At 55.4% G+C, this 22392-nt stretch overlaps 1 protein-coding gene across 3 annotated transcripts; it reads right to left on the reverse strand.

The window, feature by feature from the left end:
- Window positions 1-1565: 1565 nt before the first annotated feature.
- Window positions 1566-18341, reverse strand: LOC107500067 (guanine nucleotide-binding protein G(s) subunit alpha). 3 transcript variants are annotated; one of them, XM_036229226.1, is made up of 14 exons: window positions 17907-18170; window positions 14234-14306; window positions 11300-11344; window positions 10455-10457; window positions 7470-7524; window positions 7262-7381; window positions 5645-5742; window positions 3199-3253; window positions 3023-3096; window positions 2871-2929; window positions 2651-2771; window positions 2434-2564; window positions 2208-2275; window positions 1566-2051 (listed from the first exon to the last, which is right to left on the reverse strand). In XM_036229226.1, the coding sequence occupies exons 1-14, from the start codon at window positions 18043-18045 to the stop codon at window positions 1905-1907; spliced, it is 1188 nt and encodes a 395-aa protein (XP_036085119.1). In that variant the 5' UTR covers window positions 18046-18170; the 3' UTR covers window positions 1566-1904. The 3 variants fall into 3 exon arrangements, with proteins under 3 accessions (XP_036085119.1, XP_015980379.2, XP_015980380.2); XM_016124893.2 differs by lacking the exon at window positions 10455-10457 and having other exon boundaries at window positions 17907-18341; XM_016124894.2 differs by lacking the exons at window positions 10455-10457; window positions 11300-11344 and having other exon boundaries at window positions 17907-18341.
- Window positions 18342-22392: the final 4051 nt, after the last annotated feature.

Consider the following 22392-nt stretch of genomic DNA (forward strand, 5'->3'; position numbering starts at 1 on the left):
AGCACGGCCTTTCCTTGGATGGGTTTGTATGGTGGGCAGGTCTTGTGGTTACGCTCGATAACTGGTCCCAGGTTTTCGTTAGTTGCGTTTATTGGAGTACTTGGGGATTATGGGAATCTGTGCACTGTTCTGGCTATATTTGCATAGCAAGCAGTTATGTAGATTGTATGTTAATTTGGGAGAGGTTTTGAGGGTTGTTTTTTTAACTGATTCTGCAGTGTTTGTGGACTTAATTTTACATAGGAGGCTTGGGGAAGGTTCATGGAGAATGGCGCGCTTGGCACTTTTTCTGCTCACATTGGGGTTCATTTCGCTCATCTGACAAATTCTGCTCGTCGTTTAATTTGGCTGGGATTAATTTGATCTAGAAAACAGAAGTGAACTGGGCTTAACCATAGGATCAACCTGGTGGTTATCCCACGGGCCATGGTTGGTGCTGGGGACAGGTGGCGTCTTCCACCTATCTGGGGAGCACAGCCCAAGGGATGACACTGGGAATGAAGGCCCAGGGAGCCCAGTGGACCTCCAAGTGGACCTCCAAGTGGACCTCCGGCGCAACAGCCCCCCATGGCGCCAGGGGTGGTGTGCGCGTGACCCCAGCTGTGCCCCCCGCGCCCCCCACGTCCCCCAGCAGCGGCGCTTTGCCTTGCGTTTTATTGTGCGTGAGGCTCCACGTTACACCTGGTGTGAGTTACTGTATCTTTAAATTGCATGTTCATGTGCTTTGCCCATTTTTGTGATGGGTTCGCTTTATTCTTAGCACTTTAACTAGGGAAAACGAACCCTTCTTTGCAGACCTTTATGCAGCCCCCACCCCCCGTGGTGTTTTGTACGGACTTGTTTTCGCATGGTGCTCTCCCTCCTCCCCCTTCCAACGTCCTCCCTCCGCCCTCCCCCCTCGCGGCTCTGGCTCTGAGGTCCTGCTTAAAGCCACCCTCTAGGAACCAGGATTTTAATTGTAAAAAGGACCTTTTGTAATTAAACACGTGATTGTTCCATGTTTAACTTATCTGTGCACGGAACGAGGTGGGGACCCCACTTAAACATCCCCCCAGGTGGCCCGCCAGGTTTTGCACTCTCTTTCCTGTTTCTCTTGTCCCGCCTCCCCCGGCTTTGAGGAGGTGTAACCCACAAAACTGTCAGGAATTTAAAGTGTAAAGTGTGATTCGACATCCATTGTGCCCCGATAGCTTGAATAACCCCTTTTTCTGATTTTAAACCTTGCATTTCTAGATTTACCCCCCATAATTGAGTCCGTATCTCAACGATGGAGAAAAACCTACCACCTGTTTGGGGGAGACTCTGGGTAAACAGACACTCTGAGGAGGCCTGTCGGGCAACTCTTTGGACTGCGTGGTGAAGGTCAAAGGTACAGAACTCCCTGACGGGGTCCAGTGGTTTCCCGCGGGGCCAGGTCTGGGAGAAGGACTGAGTGGACTTTCTGTATCATCTGCAAATCGTTTTCCAAAGCCCCAGGGTGGGCTTCGCACCTGTGTGTGGACGCAGGTGACGCCCTGAGTGACAGGCGATCGCTCGGAACCGCAAGGAACTCATGAGGCCACGTCTTTTGCTCACATTTAATTTTTATTGATTTTTTTTAATGCTGCACAAGACAATATTCATTTCATTTTAATTCTGTTGGCTGCTGTTATTTATTTCATTTACTTAAAGAGAGAGGGAACTTTTGTGGCCTTTTTATTTTCTTTCTGTAGGCCGCCTTAAGCTTTCTAAATTTGGAATATTGAAGCAAGCTGCAGGGGAAAAGGGGGTTTCGCAAAATCACGGGGGAAGGAAAGGTTGCTTTTGTTAGCCACGCCCTATAGTGGGTGACTAACCGCGTGTACAGCTACATTTCACTTTTAATTAATTGTGCTTAAGGCTTTACTTAAATCGGGGTTCCCTTCTTACAGCAGCTCGTACTGGCGCAGGTGCATGCGCTGGATGATGTCGCGACAGTCGTTGAACACGCGGCGGATGTTCTCGGTGTCCACGGCGCAGGTGAAGTGGGGGTAGCAGTAGTGGCGCCCGTCCCCACTGGCGGTGCTGATTCTCTGTGGCAGGACGGGAGAGGGCGCGGTCAGCAGCAGCTCCAGAACCCTCCAGAGCACCCCCGTGCGGTGCACGGGGCCGCCTCCCGAGGCCCCCCGACCAGCGAAGGGGGAGGAGGGGCTGGATGGTTTAATCCCCGAGCGCGACCCCTGACTCACCAGGAACTCGTCGCGGATGAAGTACTTGGCCCGGGTCACACGCGGGTCCTCTCCGGGCTCGGGAGTAGCTGGAAGGAGAGATCGGGTCCCTTACAGTAACTGAGGGGACCGCGCGGCCTTCCGCACGCGGACCGGCCGCAGGGGGCTTCCCACGCCCCCGCCCGGCCTGCGGAGCCGGGGTCGGGGGGCCGGGGGCGCTGGGGTTTGGGGGGCGGGGGCCACGTACCATCCTCAGGAGTAGTGTAGCGCGCAAACTCGGGGAAGTAGTCCTCGATCTTGGACTTCCCCGCGAGCACCTTCTCGGCGAGCAGATCTTGCTTGTTGAGGAACAGGATCACAGAGATGGTGCGCAGCCATCTGCGGAGGGCGCGGGCGCGGTTACGCCGGGGGGAGGGGGTGCGCGTGTGGGGGCCGGGCCCGCGCCCCGCGGTCGCCCCACCCACCTGTTGTTCCAGATGCTCTTGAAGAGGTTCAGAGCCTCCTGCAGGCGGTTGGTCTGGTTGTCCTCCCGAATGACCATGTTGTAGCTGCTGCTGGCCACCACGAAGATGATGGCGGTCACATCTGCGGGGCGGGAAGGGCGAAGGCCGCGCGTGAGCGGCGACGGCGACCCCCCCACAGCGGAAAAGCGAGGCGCGCGCGGGGAGCGGCCGGTCCCCCTACCGTTGAAGCATTGGATCCACTTGCGGCGCTCATCGCGCTGGCCACCCACGTCGAACATGCTGCGGGGGCGGGAGAGAGGGCGCGGTCACCCGCCGCTGTCCCCACCCGCGCCCCGCGCCCCCCGACTCGGGAAGAGGGGCCCAGCCACTTACTGGAAGTTGACTTTGTCCACCTGGAACTTGGTCTCAAAGATCCCAGAGGTCAGGACGCGGCAGCGAAGCAGGTCCTAGAACAGAAGCCCAGTCAGCGGCCCGAGCCCCAGTGGCCGAGAGGTCACAGGTCGCCGCGAGCCCCCGACTCGCTCGGGGGGGAGGGAGCCTGTGCTTACCTGGTCGCTGGGCACGTAGTCGGCCTGCTTGATGACATCGATCTTGTCCAGGAAGCTGGGAGGGTTAGAGACACACGGGGTGGTCAGAGTCCCGCAAACCGGCCGCGCCCCCCCGCCCCAACATGCGGGCCGCGGGGACCCCGCGCTCGCAGCGTCTCGGGGGCTCCTAGGGCAGAGGGAGGGGCTCCGGTCCTGCCTTAACTGTGAAAGGCTGGTGCAGTGCCAATCAACCGGCAGCGTGTCCCAAGCCACGCCTGTCAGATTTTGTGCCATTTGATGACTAAAATATTTAGTTTCACCCTGGCTTTGACAAACTGGCAGGTAGTTTGAAAATCTACATACTTCCACATCAGTTTCTAAAACAACACGAAATGGCACACTTAAAGAAACAGGGCTGTCCCCCAAGCGACGAGCGACACCGAGATGGCTCGGGTGACTCGGCACGGGCGTCCCTCCCTTCCACCTTGTAAGCATCTCACTTATTAAAGAGAACAAAAGAGCCTGACCCAAAGGGGCCCTCCGCGCCCCGACCGCACCGAACAGGAAGCCAGCGCTGAGGCTCCTTCCGCTCCATGTGCTCCACGGAGCACGGCTCCCAGCTACGGAACACGAGCGCTCAGCGGAGCCTCGGGGCCGCCCGCGGCCTGGGACCCCCGCTGGGGTGCAAGCGTCCCCCCGAAGGGCAGCTTCCCCCTCCCCCGCCAGGGCCGCTCCCAAAGCGAAAGCTATTTCCCTCGCGTGGCTCGGCTGGACACACCATTAGGAAAAGTTAACTTTTGCAAGATCGGACTGATTTAATTAATATGTAAAAATTAAAGCTAAAATTAGCCTTTTTTGGGGGGGGGTGAGGAGGGGGTGTTGGTAGAAGAATTGTTTAAAGCGGGCTAATCAGAAAAGAAAATCCCGCGGGGAGAAAAGTCTCTGCAACGAAATTCTGTGAGTTTCCCCTGCTTCCTCTCCACCAGCTCGGCGAGCCTGGCAGCAGGGCCCGCCGCCGTGCCCAGTCCTCTTACATTACAGCACCAGGCCAGAAATAGCTCCCCAGCCGCCCTGGCCTCCAGCGCGTTGCCATGGCAACAGAACCACAGTTCTATAAATAGAACAGCAGCACCAAATCTTGTGAGAGACACATCTGGAGTGGGGCCAGCCAAACCCCAGCTCAACAAGTAAAAATAGGCGGCTTAAGAAATGGGCAAGGTACCAGTGTGTCAGCTTTAACGTAGAGGCGGTCCCGCTGCGGCCCGGCGGGTTGGTGCCCGGGCCGCTTCGATCCTCCGGCCCGGAAGACATTTTATAAAGTTCTTTCTAGGCTATGTGCTTTTCCTGCGAGTTTCCTTAAAACTTTCCATAAACTGGGCAAATGTTGCCATTTTCAGATAAAGTTGCCAGAGTAACTTACTGTTGCATTAAACATTAAAAGTTGCATTAGACAACTCTTACATGGTGGAAGCAAGCAAGCACGCTGCAAACCTGCCCCAACTGCTGCGAAGGCCCCGTCCGCCCCGCCCCTCCGGGAGCAGTCAGAACCTTCATCTTGAACCTGTGCTTCTGACTGCGATCCAAACCACAAACGCAAACAATTCCAGGATTTCCATTTGTTTTGTGTTACTATAATTAGCACTTCCAGCTTTTAGCTCAAACTTTTGAGAAAACCAGGGACTTTGTTGGAGGGGTGGGGGTGGGGGTCGTCGGGACTGGCCAAGACGGGACTGTTTTTCTGTCCCTGGTGAAAACTATACAAACTTCCTCGTCTATTAAACCCTATGAAGCACCTATACATGTGACAACTGAAAATAATCAAACGCACTTCCTACAGGAAGGCAGGGCCAGGGAAGACTAAATCGACAGGTTTCACAGACTCCAACACGAGCTTGTGCGCCGTGTGGGGAGCAGGGTCTGGGGGCCCCGGCTGTCTCTTCCTCCCTGATTTATGCCGCTGCTTGTCCCAATGCTCCCTGGGCTCCGGGTGACATCGGACCCTGGCAGCAGAGATAGCCATGCAATCCCCAGCTACCAAGGACGGGGGACGCTTATTTGTTACTTTTTTTAAAAAAAAATTATAGCAATAGAATATTTTTACATTATCTTAAGTGTGAGAGATGCCCTATCTCCCTAAATGCTCTGAGGTCAATTCAATTAATTACCTCAAGCTAATTAATTATGAACGTCACTTCATTGCACGTAATTATCATTTTGCTCTAACAGGCATTAATTGTTTATATAAAATAATGTCACTGCACTAAAAAGTGCAATTAAGGGCTTTGAAAAACAAATGAATCAGAGGAGAACTTTCTAACTGCAGGTGGGAATAACTGGCTGAATGCTATGAAAAGAACTCATTTGCAAGTGACTTTCAAAGTGGGAGTCGGGGCCGTGGCGCCTGTGTGTGCCCGTGTGTGCCCGTGTGCCCCCGTGTAACGCGTGTCCCGGGGTGCAGGCCGCTTACTACTGGGCGCAGTCGATCAGCTGGTACTCGTTGGAGCGCTCGTAGCAGGCGCGGACGCCCTCGTCCTCCCACAGAGCCTTGGCGTGCTCGTAGAATTCCTGAAGGACACGAGAGCGCGTTTCAGGGTGGGAGCCTGTGCGGGAACAGGGCCCGCCCCGGGGGCTTGGGGCCCTCGGCCGCCGGACCCGCAGCCCGCATGCTCCCCCAGTGGGCCGGCTCGAGGGACTAACGCATGGCGAGAACCTTCGTAAGATGTGCTGGGACTGAATTTTCCTTCAAGGAAAACTAGATTTTTACCAAAAGAACAGTGTGATTGGGGGCCGCTGGCCTGTCAGGGACTGGCCTTCCAGAAAGGGTTAGAACGGCTGCCTACAGTGTGGTAGATTACGGCTTGCGGTAGACATTATGATTGGGAAAGGGGGGGCGTCGGCTCTTCCAGGGAGGGAAGGGTGGCCCCCCAGCGTGAATTCAGCTGGAGAAGGGCCTGAAGTAGGCGGGAACTTAAGTGTAGGTATCAACAGGACTGGTGAAAGGTGCTGCCTTTTTAACAGGCCGCCATTCTTCTGCTCGAAACACAGAATCGTTTCACGAAGAAGTCTGCGTGTCACATTAACGTGCACTGTTTACATTTTCCCAAAACAAACGCTATTTAAACAATTCACCTAGCCACGCTTATCAATACTGCTTTTTCTGCTCTGTATGTCTATGGCCACACCCATTTAAAACACGCAAATTCCCATGAAAGCCTGAAAAAAAGGCAACAATAAGTCATTGTTTTCACGGTGGCCCAGTCTTTCCCTTCTGGGCCGCACAAACTCAAACGTCTCCCATCTTGTTTCCTGTTCCTCTTATAAACTATTCTTTTCCCACAAAGGGGTCAAAACGTATAGGCTTGTTTATGAGCACTTTTGTGCTCCTGACAGTTTTTTATGGAGCAGATGGATCCTTGTAAACAGTCACGCAGGCCGACCAGGCAGCACGGAAGAAACTCTGCGTTGTTATTTAGGTGAAAAGTCTTTTCTTGTTTTAAATATTGAGAAAAGATTTCTTTTCGCTTGCCCCGAGGTGAGGCCCAATTTTAGGAAAACCTCGGGAAAGGTGGCATGGGGAAACGTTTGAAATGAGAGGGGTCCCCATGCAGGACTCGGGGCAGGCAGCTCGCTCCCGCATCCGCGGCACCTGGGGACTGTCAAGCAGCCAGAGGGTCGCACGTGCGCGCCACATTTAACATGTAGCTTTGTCTACCACGAGGTGTGTATGAGGAACAGTTCAGGGGGCCACAACTCATGGCTTTTTTCTCTCATAAAAGTCACCATGTAAGTGACCAAGTGAGACCTGTACCGTTACAGTGTGACATGTGCTCGTGGGGGTGGGCGAGCCTGGGTTTACAGGGGCGCCGGACGTCACTCGTCTGTCCTGAGCAAAGGCCTCACGACTAGCTTTTTGTGTCAACGTTAAGGATTCTACGGAATCAGCTCTTTCCCTAGAACCAGTACCGCTGACACACGTTTCAGGGAGTGCGGCTTTGACACAGGTGTGTCACCGTGACCCATGTGGCATGGAGCCGTCCACTGTGCAGGGGAGGGGCTGAGGGGACCACCCGAGGGTGCAGCTTACGGGAGGGAAGTCAAAGTCCGGCACGTTCATCACGCTCAGGATGTAGTCCACTCTGAACTGGTTCTCAGGGTTGGCCAGCTCCACGGGGGGCACCAGGCTGCTCATGGCGGCCACGATGGTCTGCAAAGGGGTTAGCAAGCGGTCAGGGGGCGGCTCTGCCTCGGGGGGGGGGGGCGGCAGCAGGGCGAGAAAGAACCCAAGCACCTACTTCGATGGCCTCCTTCAGGTTGTTCTTGATGTCCTGCACCTTGGTGGCCTTCTCACTAGTGGGATTGAAAAGGGGGAAAGAAGTCACATCGCGCCACGTCGGCGGACACCGCCGCTTCAGTCCAGACATCCCAGCGCAAAGGGTCGTGTTCTGCTCTCGGGGTGGGGGTTCCTGAATGCGGGGTTCAGATTCTAAGCTCGCAGCACTGTCTGGAGGACACGCCCAATGGGGCCGCTTAGCAAGCTCGCTAGGTGACGGCCAAGCCACTGTACCAGAAGTTGGCACCAGCTGCCTTCCCGGGGGGGGGGGCGGGCTTGCTTGGAGCCCCCACCACGGTGTCGGCATCTGCGCTGCAGGGTGCTGTCACCATGGGGCTGGGGAGAAGCGTCCCCTGGTCCCACTGGGGCTCCCTCGGGACTGAATGCAGGTTGGGTGCTGGCAGTCGCCAGGGCTTTGAGTGTTTCCATGTTCGGTCACTGTCACTGCGGCCAGCAGGAGCGGCCGTTTCTAGTGAAATGGTATCGCTACACATGGATCCTCCCACATACATCAAGATTCTGCCCCCAGAAGTCTTCATGACATGGGACTTCTGTGTTGAAGGGTGTGCCCCCCTCTTTAAGTGGGGGTTAGTTTCTGTCGTGTTTTAACTCGGACGTGTTCCAGGAGGGTCCCCGTGAAGTGATCTGCAGTCACTATTAAAGGACACTCTAGCTTCAGGGGTCTCCTTTGACGGAGGGTTTGCACCCCACTGCAGCATGTGAAATGCTGTGTCCGTCACAAACTATGCGTCCTTAGAGGTCGGCCAGGGGGAGTTCCTGAGTTTGTTTACAGGGGACGAGGCTGGACCCCTAGCTGGGAGCGTAATCTTCGGGTACCAATCCTGTCATGTCCACGGCCCCCCACCTTGCTCCTTGGTTGAGTGGGGGGCCAAGTAAGCAATATGCACCTGCTGTGTACTGGGCCCTGGCATGTGGCTGTCATCCCGAAGAGGAAACTGAGGGAAAGTAAGTCACAGAGGCAGAAGAAGGGACAGAGTTCATCTCATTCTTGCTGTGATTTTTAAAAGACCCCCTTGAGATCCTCAACCTCTGAAGCATTCACCTGCTCGACTCACCAAGAGCCATGGAGCTCGGGGTCAAAACACGAGCCAGTGCAGAGGACAAGCAAGGGGTTAGTGGCAGCTGCAGCGTTAGGAGTGGGCGGGGGGCCCCGCTGGGGGAGGGAGTCACGTGCTGCCTGCTGAAAGCCCCTCTCCCAACCTGGTCTTTCCTGTTTGCAGCTGCAATAGCTGATGCTCCCTAAGCATTTTCTTCTTTCAAAGTGTCTGCTCATTTGTCCGGGGAGGGGGGTGGGTCCTCATCTTCTGAGCTCACTTAACCCTCCCTGTTAAGACTGGCCGGTGAGACATCGCCCCCTTTTTACCAGAATAAGGAGCTGTTTCAGGGGTGCCATTGTCACCGGTGGTATAGGGCTGCACGTTTCGGGGCAGGGGCGGCAGATGGCACCAGGACCCCCCTCGTGGCTGTTTAAATGAGCGCCGCCCGTGAAGAGCAGGTGTGATCGCAAGAGGTGTGGGGTAAGCCGGGGGTGGGGACGAGCCCGCACCCCTCAAGTCTGACTCCATCCCCCACCCCTCCACTTCACGTGAGAGACACGGAAGCTCCTTCTAGAAATCAAGAGGGCGCCCAGGCTTGGGGCCAGTCTAGTCAGTTTAACTTAGACGTTGAGGGTAGGTGTCTGACCTCCCCCCTCCAATGTTTATTTACTCAGGGGTACAAATTCCCGTGACCTCAGGACAAATGCGTTCCTATTCATTAAAAACAGGCTCTATTTCCATGGCAAGGAGCCATCACCCTCTGGGTTTAAATAAAGTCCCACAATAGTTAAGATGAGACGTGTCCAGGTATTAAATACCCAGCGGTACATACGGCCAGAGAAAACTGGAGAAACGAGCCTCTTTCATTCAGCTTGATTTTTGGGTCTAAGTAGTAGTATGATAATTGGAACCATTCCAGTCTTAAATGCGGATATTTTGAGAACGTGCTCAGTGTTCGTCTACGTATGTGAGCAGGTGTGGGAGTATATCAAGTATAAAACAGCTAAAAAAGAAATCTGAAATCTAATTCGGGTGTGTAATACTAAAACATAAAATTCTGCCATTGAAGCAATTACTGTGTAGATGGAGACGTTGTACTGGGGCTGGCAGGTTCGTCGTCATTTCTACTACCACTTAATGAACTGAACGCTGATTGTGAAAAATGCAGAGAGAGTGTCTCGGATGTCTCTAAAGCCAGAACACATTATCTACGGCTACAAGTCTCAGGGACTACCAACTAGTGGTGGCGGCTCCCCTCCGCCCCCCCCGCACGGAGCAGAGGACCTGGGTTCTCGCCTGCCTCCTCGGCTAAGGGGCGCTGGGTCTGTTCTATACCTTCTCTTTGAGTCTTTGTGGGGAAAGACAGACAAAAGAAGAAAGACAGAAGACAGACGCAAGATACAGGGACTGCGGAGACATGCAGAGAAGTTTTATTTATCATGTATGTTAATAGTCATGTTTACTGGCAGAGGAGTCACAGACAGACGTGCAGGCAAGGTATTAGTAGGGTCGAGGGTCTAGCACGGCATCTAGCACACAGTAGGCTGTTCGGTAAAGACGTGTCATTTCTCAAATGCCAACTTTTGGTACAGTAAACTGACAATTAGTCACTTTTTATGTAGATGCCTATTTTCAATTGATACACTACATTTTTTTGCCAATTAAGGATTTCATGCCTTTTTTTTTGGTGTGGATTTTTGAGTTTTTGTGATTTTTTTTTTTTAATTTTTAGAGGTTAGGTGGTCGGGCCCCGTTCCCCCTCCCCTCCCTCCCCTCCCCCCCACAGAATTGTTATTAGAATCCCCTAAGATAGGACAATCCAGCATGCAAAGTGTGACGGGACATGGCCGGGAAGAGGAGAAACTGTAGCCATCATATAGGGATATTACTTTCTAAAAAAAACAGATGAACAAACATGTGTCAGTGAGTCTGCCCAGACCCCGGTACCCTCTGCCCCGCCCCGTCCCTGGCCACAGCGCTGAGCCGCCCTGGGCTAGGTCAATGGCTCGCACAGGCTCATGAGACACAGCGGCCCAGCGAGCGCGCGGAACAAGCAGCGGCGCCTGGCGTGCATGCGCATGCGTGGTGCGCAGTGGGGATGCAGGGGGGGGGGATGGGGGGATGAGTGGAAAAAGATGGGCGCCACCGTGGATTTCCTATCCACTAGCTAACGCGAGGTGCCTCGGATGGCAACGCGGTAACTGTAAAAGCAGACCAGAGGCTTTTCGAGATGACTCTTAACGACCGCCTCCTGCACGGTGCGGGGCGCTCCCCTGCCTGCCCCCACCCCAAGTTAAGAAAGGTGGGGTACCATGTATTTCAATAGAGGAATTTTTTTTTTTTCTCAAAAAGGTCTGAAATTTTAAAATCAGACCAACCACACTGGGTGGATGAAACTGCGTGGCGTTTGAAAACAAGTAGCAGATTCGAGTGGAGAGCTGGGGGGGGGGGGCGGATGAGACAGAAATATGGATAAACATCGATTTGCAAAACCCTAAACTGACCGTCTGATAATGAAAGCGATCACGCCCCCCCCAGCTGGAGCTAATTACACTTTAAGATGGCCCCCCGAAATTGTTCTGCACTTCGTTTGCCGTGAAATGTCATGAAATCGCTCACTGGCAAACGCAGACCAAGGTGGACGGCGGCCCTGCACGACCGCGCCCCGCGCCCCGCGCCCCGGCAGGACCCGCGCGTTTGCGGAAGGGGCTTCTCTGCTTCCGGATGTGCCTACCCATCGCTGTTGCTCCTCGCAGCCTGCGGGTCCTCTTCGCCGCCCCTTTTAAAGAGAGATCGAAAGCTCACCTAGTCTGCAAGGCACCGCGGGTCTCACCCAATCCCCACCCCGGCCTCTGCATTCCTCGGGGATGGGCCGCCACCCCGTTCCTCCCGAGGTCGCCTCTCTGGCCACCCTGCAGCGTCCCCTGGGACTGCCGGCGTGGAGGGAGGCATTCCACACCTTGGCGGCGGCATTAGCAGGGCCCCCTGGAGACTCCGGTCTGGGACAGAAGGGACCGGTAATTATTTCCTTGTGCTTTCACTAAGCGCACATGCATGGGGAGCTGGCTGAAGCAGCGCTTTCTCTCGCAGCGCCTACGAGGGCTCCTTGTGCCCCCAGACCTTGACCCCCAGTGTTTACCTGGACGGGCACAGGCGCGGCGGCTCCTGCCCGTGACATCCTGGGCAGCCGGGACAACTGCCTCTAAAATGCTTTCATTTACGAGTAATAAATCCCCATACATTGTTAGCCATGAAGACCGTGTGAGGACTGTGAAAACCAAACTAACCACCACCAGCAAAAAACAAACCCCTCTCGAAACCCCATCTTCATAAATGCTTTGGGTCCCCCTTGAAGCTGGGGGGGGGGGGAAGGCAGCACGGCTGAGGCTTCTACGTTTTATTATCAATTAGCTGATTAGCTCAACCCGCGTTAATGGCACTTTTTCCCCTTCTGGCACTCATCGTAAGGAAGGGTTAGCTTTGAGTTAGGAAAACCCGAATTTGACCTCTGCTTCTCAAAGTCAGATTAGAACTACCAGCTTCTCTGCAAATGGCACCGCACGGCAGTCTGCAGGAGGTCAGGCAAGTCTAAGAGCTCAGCCCAGCACTGAACAAAGCGCACGTCGCGGGAGCAGAAGCCCCCGCAGCCCTGCTGGACGGCTGGCTGTCACCGTCTCACAGGGAACTCCTAGAGGAGGAGGAAGCCGTTTTGTTGCAATACCGCAGTGAGGAAAAAGAAAAAAGGAGGCTCTGTTGGACAAGATAAAAATAAGGTTTCTAGACTCACATGCAGAATTCCCCTGCATGTCACTTTCACAGGCTAAATTTAACACCCTTGGAGATTACCTATGGTTTTCCTCTACAAAGCAGGCAAACTGGGGACATCGCTTCCTCTTTTACAATAAAAAAAAAAAAAAAAAATAGAGAAGTTCTGGTTTAAATGCCTCGTCTGCATTAGACGGGTTCACTTAGGGAGGAGAATCCTGTCTCTAAAAATCAAAAGTAATTTAGAGCAATCTAAATAGAAGTGATATAACTTTAAATGATTTCAAGGATGTGCTAATCTTCCATCAGACTTGAGCTAAGGTAAACGGTGGGTGCGAAATCCTTTTAAAACTGGCCAGTTTCAATCAAAATTATTTCTCTAGAGGGTACATTAGAAGGTCAAATTAATTTTGCTCAACTAGCCTCATGAAGAAGCACCCCCGGCAAGCTGCAGGAGAACATTACGCAAGGTTTTTCTTTAACTGACAAATTCAAGTGGCCAGAAGCCCGTTTCTGGCCTTTTGTTTATTGACCGATGGCCATCTCTGGCGGCGGGACTTTACTGAAAGGTAAGGAATTAAGAATTTCAGAGTTGGTTGGTGACAAGTGAAGGTGACTTAATTAGTGGCACATGTGTGCATATTAATAACTCACTGAGTTAGTTGTGAGATGGGTAACACAGCCCATCCTTCTGAATTCACTGTGAAAGCATAAAAAAATCCTCATCTAAAATGTCCATGTCTACGAATGTCATGCCTTTCTTCCCCGCGCCTCCATTATTTGATCTGAGGAATTCTAGAATTTTCCATGAAGAGCTACCTTCAGCCCAGCTCTAGCTCTGGAAGGTGACACAATCCGTTCTTTGTTTGCTCGGTGCGCGGCAGGCGACAGCAAGGGGGTTCTCACCGGGGCTCTTCTGAGTCTGCCGGTGCGTGACCGATTTAAACTCTGCCGCCCTGACTCAGTCTCCCCTTCTGATGCATCTGATAGTTTTCAGTTGAATCCAGGTTAAGAAAGGAAACGGGACAGCTAACCAGCTAGTAAGTGCAAACTAGTGCCTTCGGGTGATCGTAATCAAGTGGGGGTCACTGCTGAGAACAAAGGCTGGCAAACTCTGCTGGGGTCTGGGGGCAAAGGCACATTCTCAGGTTATGGAGAGCGCTCCCTACTCTCGGTGCCTGGCCTGGCAGGTGGGACCCCACATTTACCTTTTGCACCCCTAATACACGCGTGCTCTCTTTTAATCTTTATTCTCATTGCGGTATTGTCACATTGTCCTATACCCAGATGCCTGGAAGGACATTTCAAAGGCAAAAATGCCCCTTGGTTCGGCCGGAAGTACCTAACTCCAAGCCTGCCCATCATTTAAATCTATTTTTTTTGTTTCTTTAAGCAACTCTTGATTTTTAAAATGGGAAACAATGATTTGCCCATATTAACTTCGAAAGGGTTTTTAACAAGGGCTGCCTCTTCCAATTTTATGTGAGAACATGAAACAATGTTTCCCCCGTTAGTTTAAAACATCCTGTCCTGGCGCAGTGCGCTGCAATCTGCTGGGGAGGGGGGACGCCCTCTCCGCAGGGATCAGTGTTGCCTAAGGGGGTGGCCACGTTGGAGACCCAGTGCAGCAGACCCTGTCACGGGCGCTATTTTCCCAGGGAAGGGAGACTTTCCCCCCAAGACTGGTGCTTTATTAATATTATTATCTCATTATTTGCTGCTGCACCAAAGACCCTGGGTGAGGTGGCGGGGGGGGGGGGTGAAGAGCCTTTTCCAGGACTTTCTAATATGTAGGCTGAAGAAATAACGGGAAAGAGAGACTGCCTGGCCCCCGAAGGCGACCTGAACTTGCTGGAGGGTGGCGTAAAGTGTGCCCCTGACGTAGCCTGGCTTTGACACTTACTCTCCATTAAACCCATTAACATGCAGGATCCTCATTTGCTTCACAATGGTGCTTTTACCAGATTCTCCAGCACCTAGAAAATGAAAGTGAGTCTCAGGTTATGAAGGAGGCATTTTACACACTTTGGGCAGCGAGGGGACTGTTGTTTTTTCCACAGAAGCAGCACACACAAGACAAACATAACAGACTTGCAATTTTCCTTGACATGTCGACGCATCTAAAATGAAATAAACGTCCGATTCTACCTGCAGCATTTCACCATCACGGTAACAAACAAGAAGGAAGGGTTTTGCCCGTTTTCGGGTTTTCTTTTAGTTGTTTTAAAATTTGTGGCGCAGGGAGGCAGAGGGGATGACGCAATTTTGCCATGGGGGGGCCTGAGTCCGGGCTGCGCAGCGGGACCCTTCTAGTCTGGGGGGTCACTGGCCAGCGCACAGAGAGACGTATGTCGCCGCCTAATACATTGTTTGTCGGATTGTTCACGGTTAAAATGCTCAGGGTTCACAAACAATGCCCAGATACTGCAGTCCCCCCCGGCGCGCACTGACGCAGCGGCACCCCCAGACAGCGCCACAATGCGGACTCCTCTGCGAAGCCTGCGCCTCCTGGAAAACCAGCCCCTCGGGCCGCAGGATGGCATTTCAGCCCACTGCCCACCCCCCTTTCCCCGCACACCATGTGAAGGCTCTGGATTTCCACACCCACGCTGTGTGTGTGTGTGTGTGTGTGTGTGTGTGGAAACGGAAGACCACCAATTTTCTGTCATCTTCTCGAAAAACACATTTTAATATCAAATAGAGTGCTTGAGGACAACTGTATTAACATGCAACAATTGTAAAAAAAAATTATTAAAAGGATAAGACTTTAATCATAAGGAAAGAACATTCCTGGAAACCACGGCATTTTCAAAGATTTCAAGCCCTTTCCCAAGGGACACACGCCTCCATTTTAAATCACCTTTCATTTGTAAAAATACATTTTAAAACAAGACATTTCCACCAAGCCAGAAGGAGGATTGCATTTTTTTTTTTTTTTTTGTACACGCACTCTCCATCAAATAATTGTTGTGTGAACCATGTTTTTTCCCTCCTCTCACACAAACCTGTTTGGTTTTTCACCGTCTTTTTCACTTTTATTTTTATTGTTTTGTTTTACTGCCCAGAGAGCAAAGCATTCCTCCTCCCGTCGCCTTTTCACAAGGCTGTAATCAATATCTGTAAAAGTTAAAATTAGTTTCCACAGAAACATTGATTTCAAAGCAAACACTCTATCTTAATGAGCCTAACTCTCATAATTTAAAATATTAAAGGTACTATTAAGATTCCATGAAGAGAAAATGTAGTATTCAATCAGAATCTGATATTCTTATTTCGGAAGCGTGAGGCTATGTTACACTTCTCTTTTAGAAGCACAAACAGACTTGTGCCTCAGTTTCCACATTTATGAAACTAGAGAACTGGGCTGAAAAATTACTGTGGGATCTTTTGTGATACTGTAATTCACTCCATTTTTATGTCACTAAATTAAAATGGATTAAAAAACAGGACTTGGGGCATCATTTGGTGAGAATCACCACTTAAAAATGCAAAGTGCGCTGCCCTGGCTTAGGCGGCAGACACCTGTGCCAGAGGCTAACAAATTGTGATTAAAACGTAGCCAAACAGACTACTATGCCTGGGGAAGATCAGCCCATAGTGATGCAAAGTACGTTCAGTCACAGTCTCAAATTAAGTGGAGACTTTGTAATCACTGCCCAAAGGTGTTAGAAATTTAGGTACTATTAGCATCACACTTGTTTTAAATTAGTATTCAGATAGCAAGATAGCGTTCCTAGGGGATTCTAGACTTTTCCAGGCTTATACTTTGAAATCAAATTATATGCATGTTATTCACATAGCATAATCCTACCTTTAGAAGTTTGAGGCAAGACCTCAATATATGTGTCTATGTGATTATTGAAATGCATAAATAACAGAGAGACTTATTTTCACTTAATTTTCTGCTTTATATAAATCTGGACCCAGGAGAACAAAGACATGACCCATCTAAAACAAAACAAAACAAAACAAAACAAAAAACCCCAAACACTACCAGAAAGAAAACCTCAGGCTTTCACATTATATTCTTCATCATCTAACTGTTTTGTTGAAATGTGACCATGAACTAGGTCTTAACCAAATTAACTTAGATAGCCACATTACTCAGTAAGTGGAAAACTTCCATACTAATTAATGCTTGTGTAATTCTTCTGGCCATTTCAACAATGTCCTTTATGCTTCCTTTATTTTTATTTTTATTTTTCAAAGCAGCACCTTTAAGAGAAAAGGAGGAAAGATCATCTCCTTACAGTTAACCCCCCCCACACACTTTTTTAATAACTCCCCCACTTTTTTTTTTTTCCAGCCAGAGGGAAAACCGCAATCAAGAGAAAACCCAGAACCAAACTAACAGCACTTGACACCTAATTAACGTCTTTCTGTCCCCTTCCACCTGGAAAAAAGTCTTTTCCTTAAAGCGCTCTCGATCCCCCCTCCCACTGAAAAGGACAAAAAACGCCATTTCCAGACCAAGAAGCCATTTACAGACAAATGTCATTTTCCAGTTCTAATTTGTGAATGTCTCCCCCCCCACAAAGCACTCTCAATGTGACCGAAAACGTGTGTGCGCTAATGGTTTATGGGGGGCCTCTGTTGCGGAGGGGGGGTGAGAGCAGCTGCTACAATTAATTCTCTTCTTTGCTTTTCAAAAAGCCTGCATGTCTGGAAGGGGAAAAAAAGGTCATACTGTAAAAATGACGTGTCATTTGGCTTCACTGGGCATTTAGCGTACTAACTCCATTTTTTTTTTCAGTCTCATTTTATTTGATTTCTCCCCTTCCTTCCACCGCCCGTCCCGGCACGGGACACGTCTGCTCCGCGCGCACACAGTATGTCCTGCCCGAAACGCACCGAGTCGCGCCCAGCGGCCGCCGCGCGCCCTCCGCCCCCCCACCCCCCACTCCGGCGCCACGACTCGCCCGCGCCCCCTCCCCCTCACTGCACCACCTTTACCACTCCGATCCCTTCCGAGGGGCTGATGTCACCCGCCCCCCCCCGGCCATTTCCCCCGCCAAAACCTCCCCTTGGCGAGGCCCCCTCCGCCACAGCAGCGCCCCCCCCCGCCTCACCCCCTCCTCTTCTGGCCCCGCTTTCTTTCTCCCCTTCCCTCTCCCAACAAATCACACACCCCAAGGAGGCGGGTCCCCCTCCCTCTGCCCGCCACCCCATTTCCTGTCCCCAAAACCCTCTTTTTGTCGCAGTCTCTCGAGCCGGTGGGGCTCCCCCTCCCCCTCCCCAACACGCACCCAAGCCCCCGGCGTCGTGTAGGCCTCGCGGAGAGAGAGAGCGAGAGAGAGAAGGCGAGGGGGAGGGCGGGAGAGCGAGCGAGCCGGCCAGGGGAGGGGGACCCGCGCCGCCACGGCCCGCCCGGCCCCGTTTTGAGCCCCAGCCAGGCCGAATCTGCGCCCCAGGGTCCCCCTTCCGGCCTCGCCCCCCAGAGACAGAGCCCGCGAGCGGGCGACGGGCTCGGGAGCGCGCGCCCGGGGCGGGGGGCGGGCTCGGCGCGCGCGGCCTGCGGGGCGCCCCGAGGGGCCCCCGGGCCGGGCCGGGGCCGGCGCCCCCCGCCCCGCCCTTACCCAGCAGCAGCAGGCGGTGCGTGGCCCGGTAGACCTGCTTGTCCTTCTGCAGCTGCTTCTCGATCTTTTTGTTGGCCTCGCGCTGCGCCTTCTCCTCGTTGCGCTGATCCTCGGTCTTACTGTTCCCGAGGCAGCCCATGGCGGCGGCGGCGGGACGCGGGGCGCGGCCGGGCTGCGGCGGCGGCGGCGGGCCGGGCGCGGGCGGCCTCACGCGGGCCGGGAGGGCCGGGGCAGCGCCGGGCGGGCGGGCCGGGCGCGGGCTCGGCTCCTCGGGGAGGAGCTCGCGGGGCGGACTGCGGGCCGCGGGCCGCGCGGGGAGGGTGGTGTCGGTCGGACCAAGGGGAGCGCGCGTCTCCCCGCCCCTCGAGCCGAAGCCGAGGGCTCTGATGGCCGCTCCGGGCCGAGGCGGAGCAGAGCAGGAGCTGCGGGAGCTGCTGCCGCCGCTGCCGCCGCCGCCGCTCTTATTGCCTCGGCCCGGGCCCGCCGCCCCGACCCAAAGCGCCGCGACGGGCGGGGGGAGGCGGGGGGAGGAGGAGGCGGCGGCGGCGGCGAGGGGGGTGGGAGGAGGAGGAGGGGTGAGGAGCGGCGGCCGCGGCGCTGGGAGGGCGGGAGCCGGCGGAGGGAGGCGCCCCCCGGGTGCCCGGGAAGGGGGGTCCCTCCGCCCGCGCCCGGCCCGGGACGGGACGGGGACAGGCCAGGGCGCCAGCCCCCTCGCCCCCCTGGCCCGGGCCCCTGCCGGGCCGGCCGCGGGGGGAGAGGGGGCGGCTCCGAGCCAGTGACGACCCCTCGCACGACGCCAACGCTCCACCCCCCGGGCCGCGTCGCCCTGCGGCCCCCGAGGCCGCCGCCCCCCCCTCTCCCGCGGGCGCCGCCGAGGGGCTGGGGTGGGCGGAAGGGGAGGGAGCGCCAGCCCGAGCCCGGACTTCGGAAAATTTTCGAAAAGGAGAGAGAGAGAGACACAGAGAGCCAGAGAGCAGGGAGTGTGGAAAAAGCGAGACGAGCACGAACCAAAGAACAGAGCAAGCGAAAAGGAAAACGTGTCCACGCACACACACACAAAGACTTAATAAAACTGCACACTGCACAGCGATGGTGGCGTCTGGTGGTGGGGGCGGGGGGCGGGAGGGCGCGCTAGATGAGCCTCTCGTCGCGCCCCCGGCGCCGGGCGCCAGGGCCCGCGCCGAAGGCCCCCGCGGCCCCGGGGCGCCCGCGGCCTCTGCGCTTGGCGCGGCCGCCCAAGTAGGAGAAGAAGGCGCAGCCCAGGAAGAGTCGGGAGCAGCAGGTCGCCCCGAACACGAAGCCGCAGCCGCGGCCGCGCTCCGCGCGCCTCTGCAGCAGGAAGTTGAGCACCCACGAGGGGCTGCGCACGGAGAACACCAGGAACACCACGAGGGGCAGGTGGGCGCTCAGCGCGCCGGCCTTCAGCGGCCCCGGCCGCCACACGACGCCCCCCACGCGGGGCGCCGCGTAGTACGCGTCGTCCTCGTCGCCCGAGTCCGTGTCCCACTCGGCCCAGGCCCTACTCGCGCCCCCGACGCCGGCGCCCTCGGCGCCCCCGCCGGCGCCCTCCGCGGCGCCCTCGGCGGCGGCGGCGGCGGCGGCCTCCGGGCCGCGGGCCTCGTCCCGGCCATCCGATCCCTTCTTCGTCGTCTTCTTCTTCTGCATCTTCTCCAACTTCTTCCTCTCCCTCTCCTTCTTCTTCTCCTCCTTTCGCCTCTGCTCCAGAAGCTTCTTCTCGAGCTTTCTCCGCTCCTTGTCGGTCAGGAACTTCTCGGGGGGCGCCTCGCGCGCCGGGCTCCTGGGGTTCCTCGAGGTCTCGTCGGCGTCCGCGCTCTTCCGCGGCGCGGGCGGCTCTCTCGGCTCGGCCAGCGCCGCCGCCGCCGCCGCGGCTTCTGCGGCCACCTCGGCCGCCGCCGCGGCCGCCTTCCTCTCGCTCTCCGCCGCCCGGGCTTTGATCTTCATGGCCATCTTCAGCATGGTGGCGCGGCCACCTCGGGGTGCCCGGCTCCCGCCTGGCCCGGGTGCCCTGCTTGCCCCCAGCCTCCGCCTGGCCGGCCCCCGTGCGCCCCGTGTCGGGGGACCCCGCTGCGCTGCCCGGGGCCGCGGAGCGCGGCTGCCCGGCTCGGAGCTGCTGGGGTGGCTGCCTAGGAGTTAGCGCCAAAAAGGATGAGCCAACGAAAAAGGGGCGAAAACGAACCAAAAAGCGCCCAACAACAGCGAGAAACCAAAAAGCACCGAGAAATGTCAAACAACTCGAACAAGAAAAGCGCAGAGGCGCGACGGCACGAGTTCGCTGTTACCCTCAGGCGCTCCTGGGCCGGGCTCTTTGGGGCACGCCAGTGGAGAGAGAAGAGAAAAGAGAGGATTGGGGGGTGCCCGGGACGCGCGGGGCACGGCGGCGGCGCCGCGGCGCCCCTGCCCCGTCCCGGTGGCTCTTGCCCGCGCCGGGCGACTCGCACTTCGCGGGAGGCCACGGGGCACCCGGACTTACATGTGAGTGAGGTGCACTCACACGCAAGGCAGTGCCTGCCGGCCGCCCGCCGCCGCCCCGCGCCGGGACAGGGGTTCGCTCCAGCCGCGGCGCCGCAGCCCGGAGCCAGAGAGCCGGCGAGCCAACGCGCGCCGCGCGGGGCCAGCCACCTGACGCAGCCCGCTCCGCGGTGCCGACGCGACTGAGTGTCCCCGCCGAAGACCAGCGCTCCTAACCAGCCCGATGACGCCCCAGCCTCTTCAGAGGACGGACCCACAGTGGCGGCCCATATAAACCGAAGGGGAAGCCGAAAAATCGGCACGCGGAAGACGCGCCCAAACGCGGCGCCACGCACCCTGGGGGTGCGCGCCGGTGTGGGGGTCACGCGGGAGTGGGTGCGGGGCGCGGGCGGCGCGGCGGCGGGGAGCGCGGGGGCGCCCAAGGTGGTGGGCACCGGACCCCGCCTCCCAGACCTGCCTCCCAATTTTCGGTGAGTGGTGTAGCCCTGGGCGGCGTGCAAAGTGTGCGACGGCGGCGCTTACCCCTGCTGCGCGCCTCCTTACCTCCAGCTTCCCGGTTAGCGCACGCGGGGACCGCCACCCACCCCGCCCTCGCGGCGGCGCGCGCCCGCGGAGGTGGCAGTCGGCGAGCCTAGCTAATCGCGACGCCTGCAGAGGGTTGAGAGCGGGCGAGCGGAGCTCTGTGCGCGCGAAACGAGGAGCAGGCGGCGGACAGCGTGCCGGAGGCATGACGGCCAAGCCGTGGTGGCCGCGGCTGCGGAGCCGCGCGCGCGGCGTCTTCCCAGGCAGGAGAAGGGGCGGCCCGGTTCTCCGCGGCCCGCCCTGGGTGCCGCGCCGGCGAGGAGTCTGGAATAGAGGGAGAAGTAGTTTAATGAACAAGAATTTTTTTATTTTCACTTATTTATTTTTTTTGCGGATTGTTTAAAAATCCTAAAGTGCCCCCACCCCACTCCTGTCCCCACACTAGGGCATGGCAGAGAGCACTGGGTTGAGCCCTGACACCAAGTTCTCAACTACTTTTCCTGGGACCTTGCTTGAGTCACTTGCTGCCACTCCGGTGGGTGTCTTCCGTACCATTCATTCTTTCATTCATTCATTCAATAATTGTTTGAACACCAGGCCCACCTTGTGCCCAGGTGAGCTGGAGTAGCCAGGTGATCAGGCTAAGACATGGCGGCTGCCTTTGGTGTGGGGCAGGCCTACCTGCAGACAAACTCAGGAGGACAGAGTAATCATGAACTCGCCCACCTTCATCCTTGACTTCTAAACAGTAAAACTTCAGATGTTGAGGGAAAAAAGAGAAGGAAGGGAGCCCACCTGTAACGGAAAACATACTTGACACATCTAGGGGCCTGGGGTGATGTTCGATACTTCCAGAGGCCTTGGAACAAGCTGCTGGGATTAGTTTTTAAGTTTTCTTTCAAAATAGAAAGACGCTATTAACCATTCGACAAGACTATTGGAATTCCCCCCTTATCCCGTTTGCTCAACTCAAAGTGACAGATGGAGATGTCGCATACTATTATTATTATTATTGTTATTATTATTATTATTATTTTGCTCCTTCAGTTACACCTCCACTGACATTCTACGAGGCCTCCTTTTTTTTTCTGGACCTGAGTGGACAACAAGAACACTTCAAAGTCACCCAAGAACACTTGGGATTCAGAACAGGAAGCAAAAGCCGCAGGCAGGCGAGGCAGCCAGCATCACCTGCAGCTGCGACTCGGCCTCGCTGGGAGGGCCGGGGCCTCCCGACGTGCCAGACGCGGCTGCAGAGGCGCCGCGCTCGCCCTCCCCCCGTGTCCAAATCAAACGAAGCGGGGACTTTGTCACACTTTGGATTTTGGCCTCTTTTTCCACACAAAAATACACCCCTTGAAAAAAAGCTCAAAGGCACAACCCGTAGGTTGATGCTTTTGACATAAACAAGCAGATAAGAATATTGAACCGATAGACCCGCACGTACTGGAAAGCCAAGCGACAAGGACGGCCT

This window comes from Rousettus aegyptiacus, unplaced genomic scaffold (genome assembly GCF_014176215.1).
Source record: "Rousettus aegyptiacus isolate mRouAeg1 unplaced genomic scaffold, mRouAeg1.p scaffold_m13_p_12, whole genome shotgun sequence".
In the NCBI taxonomy this organism is placed as follows: Eukaryota; Metazoa; Chordata; class Mammalia; order Chiroptera; family Pteropodidae; genus Rousettus; species Rousettus aegyptiacus.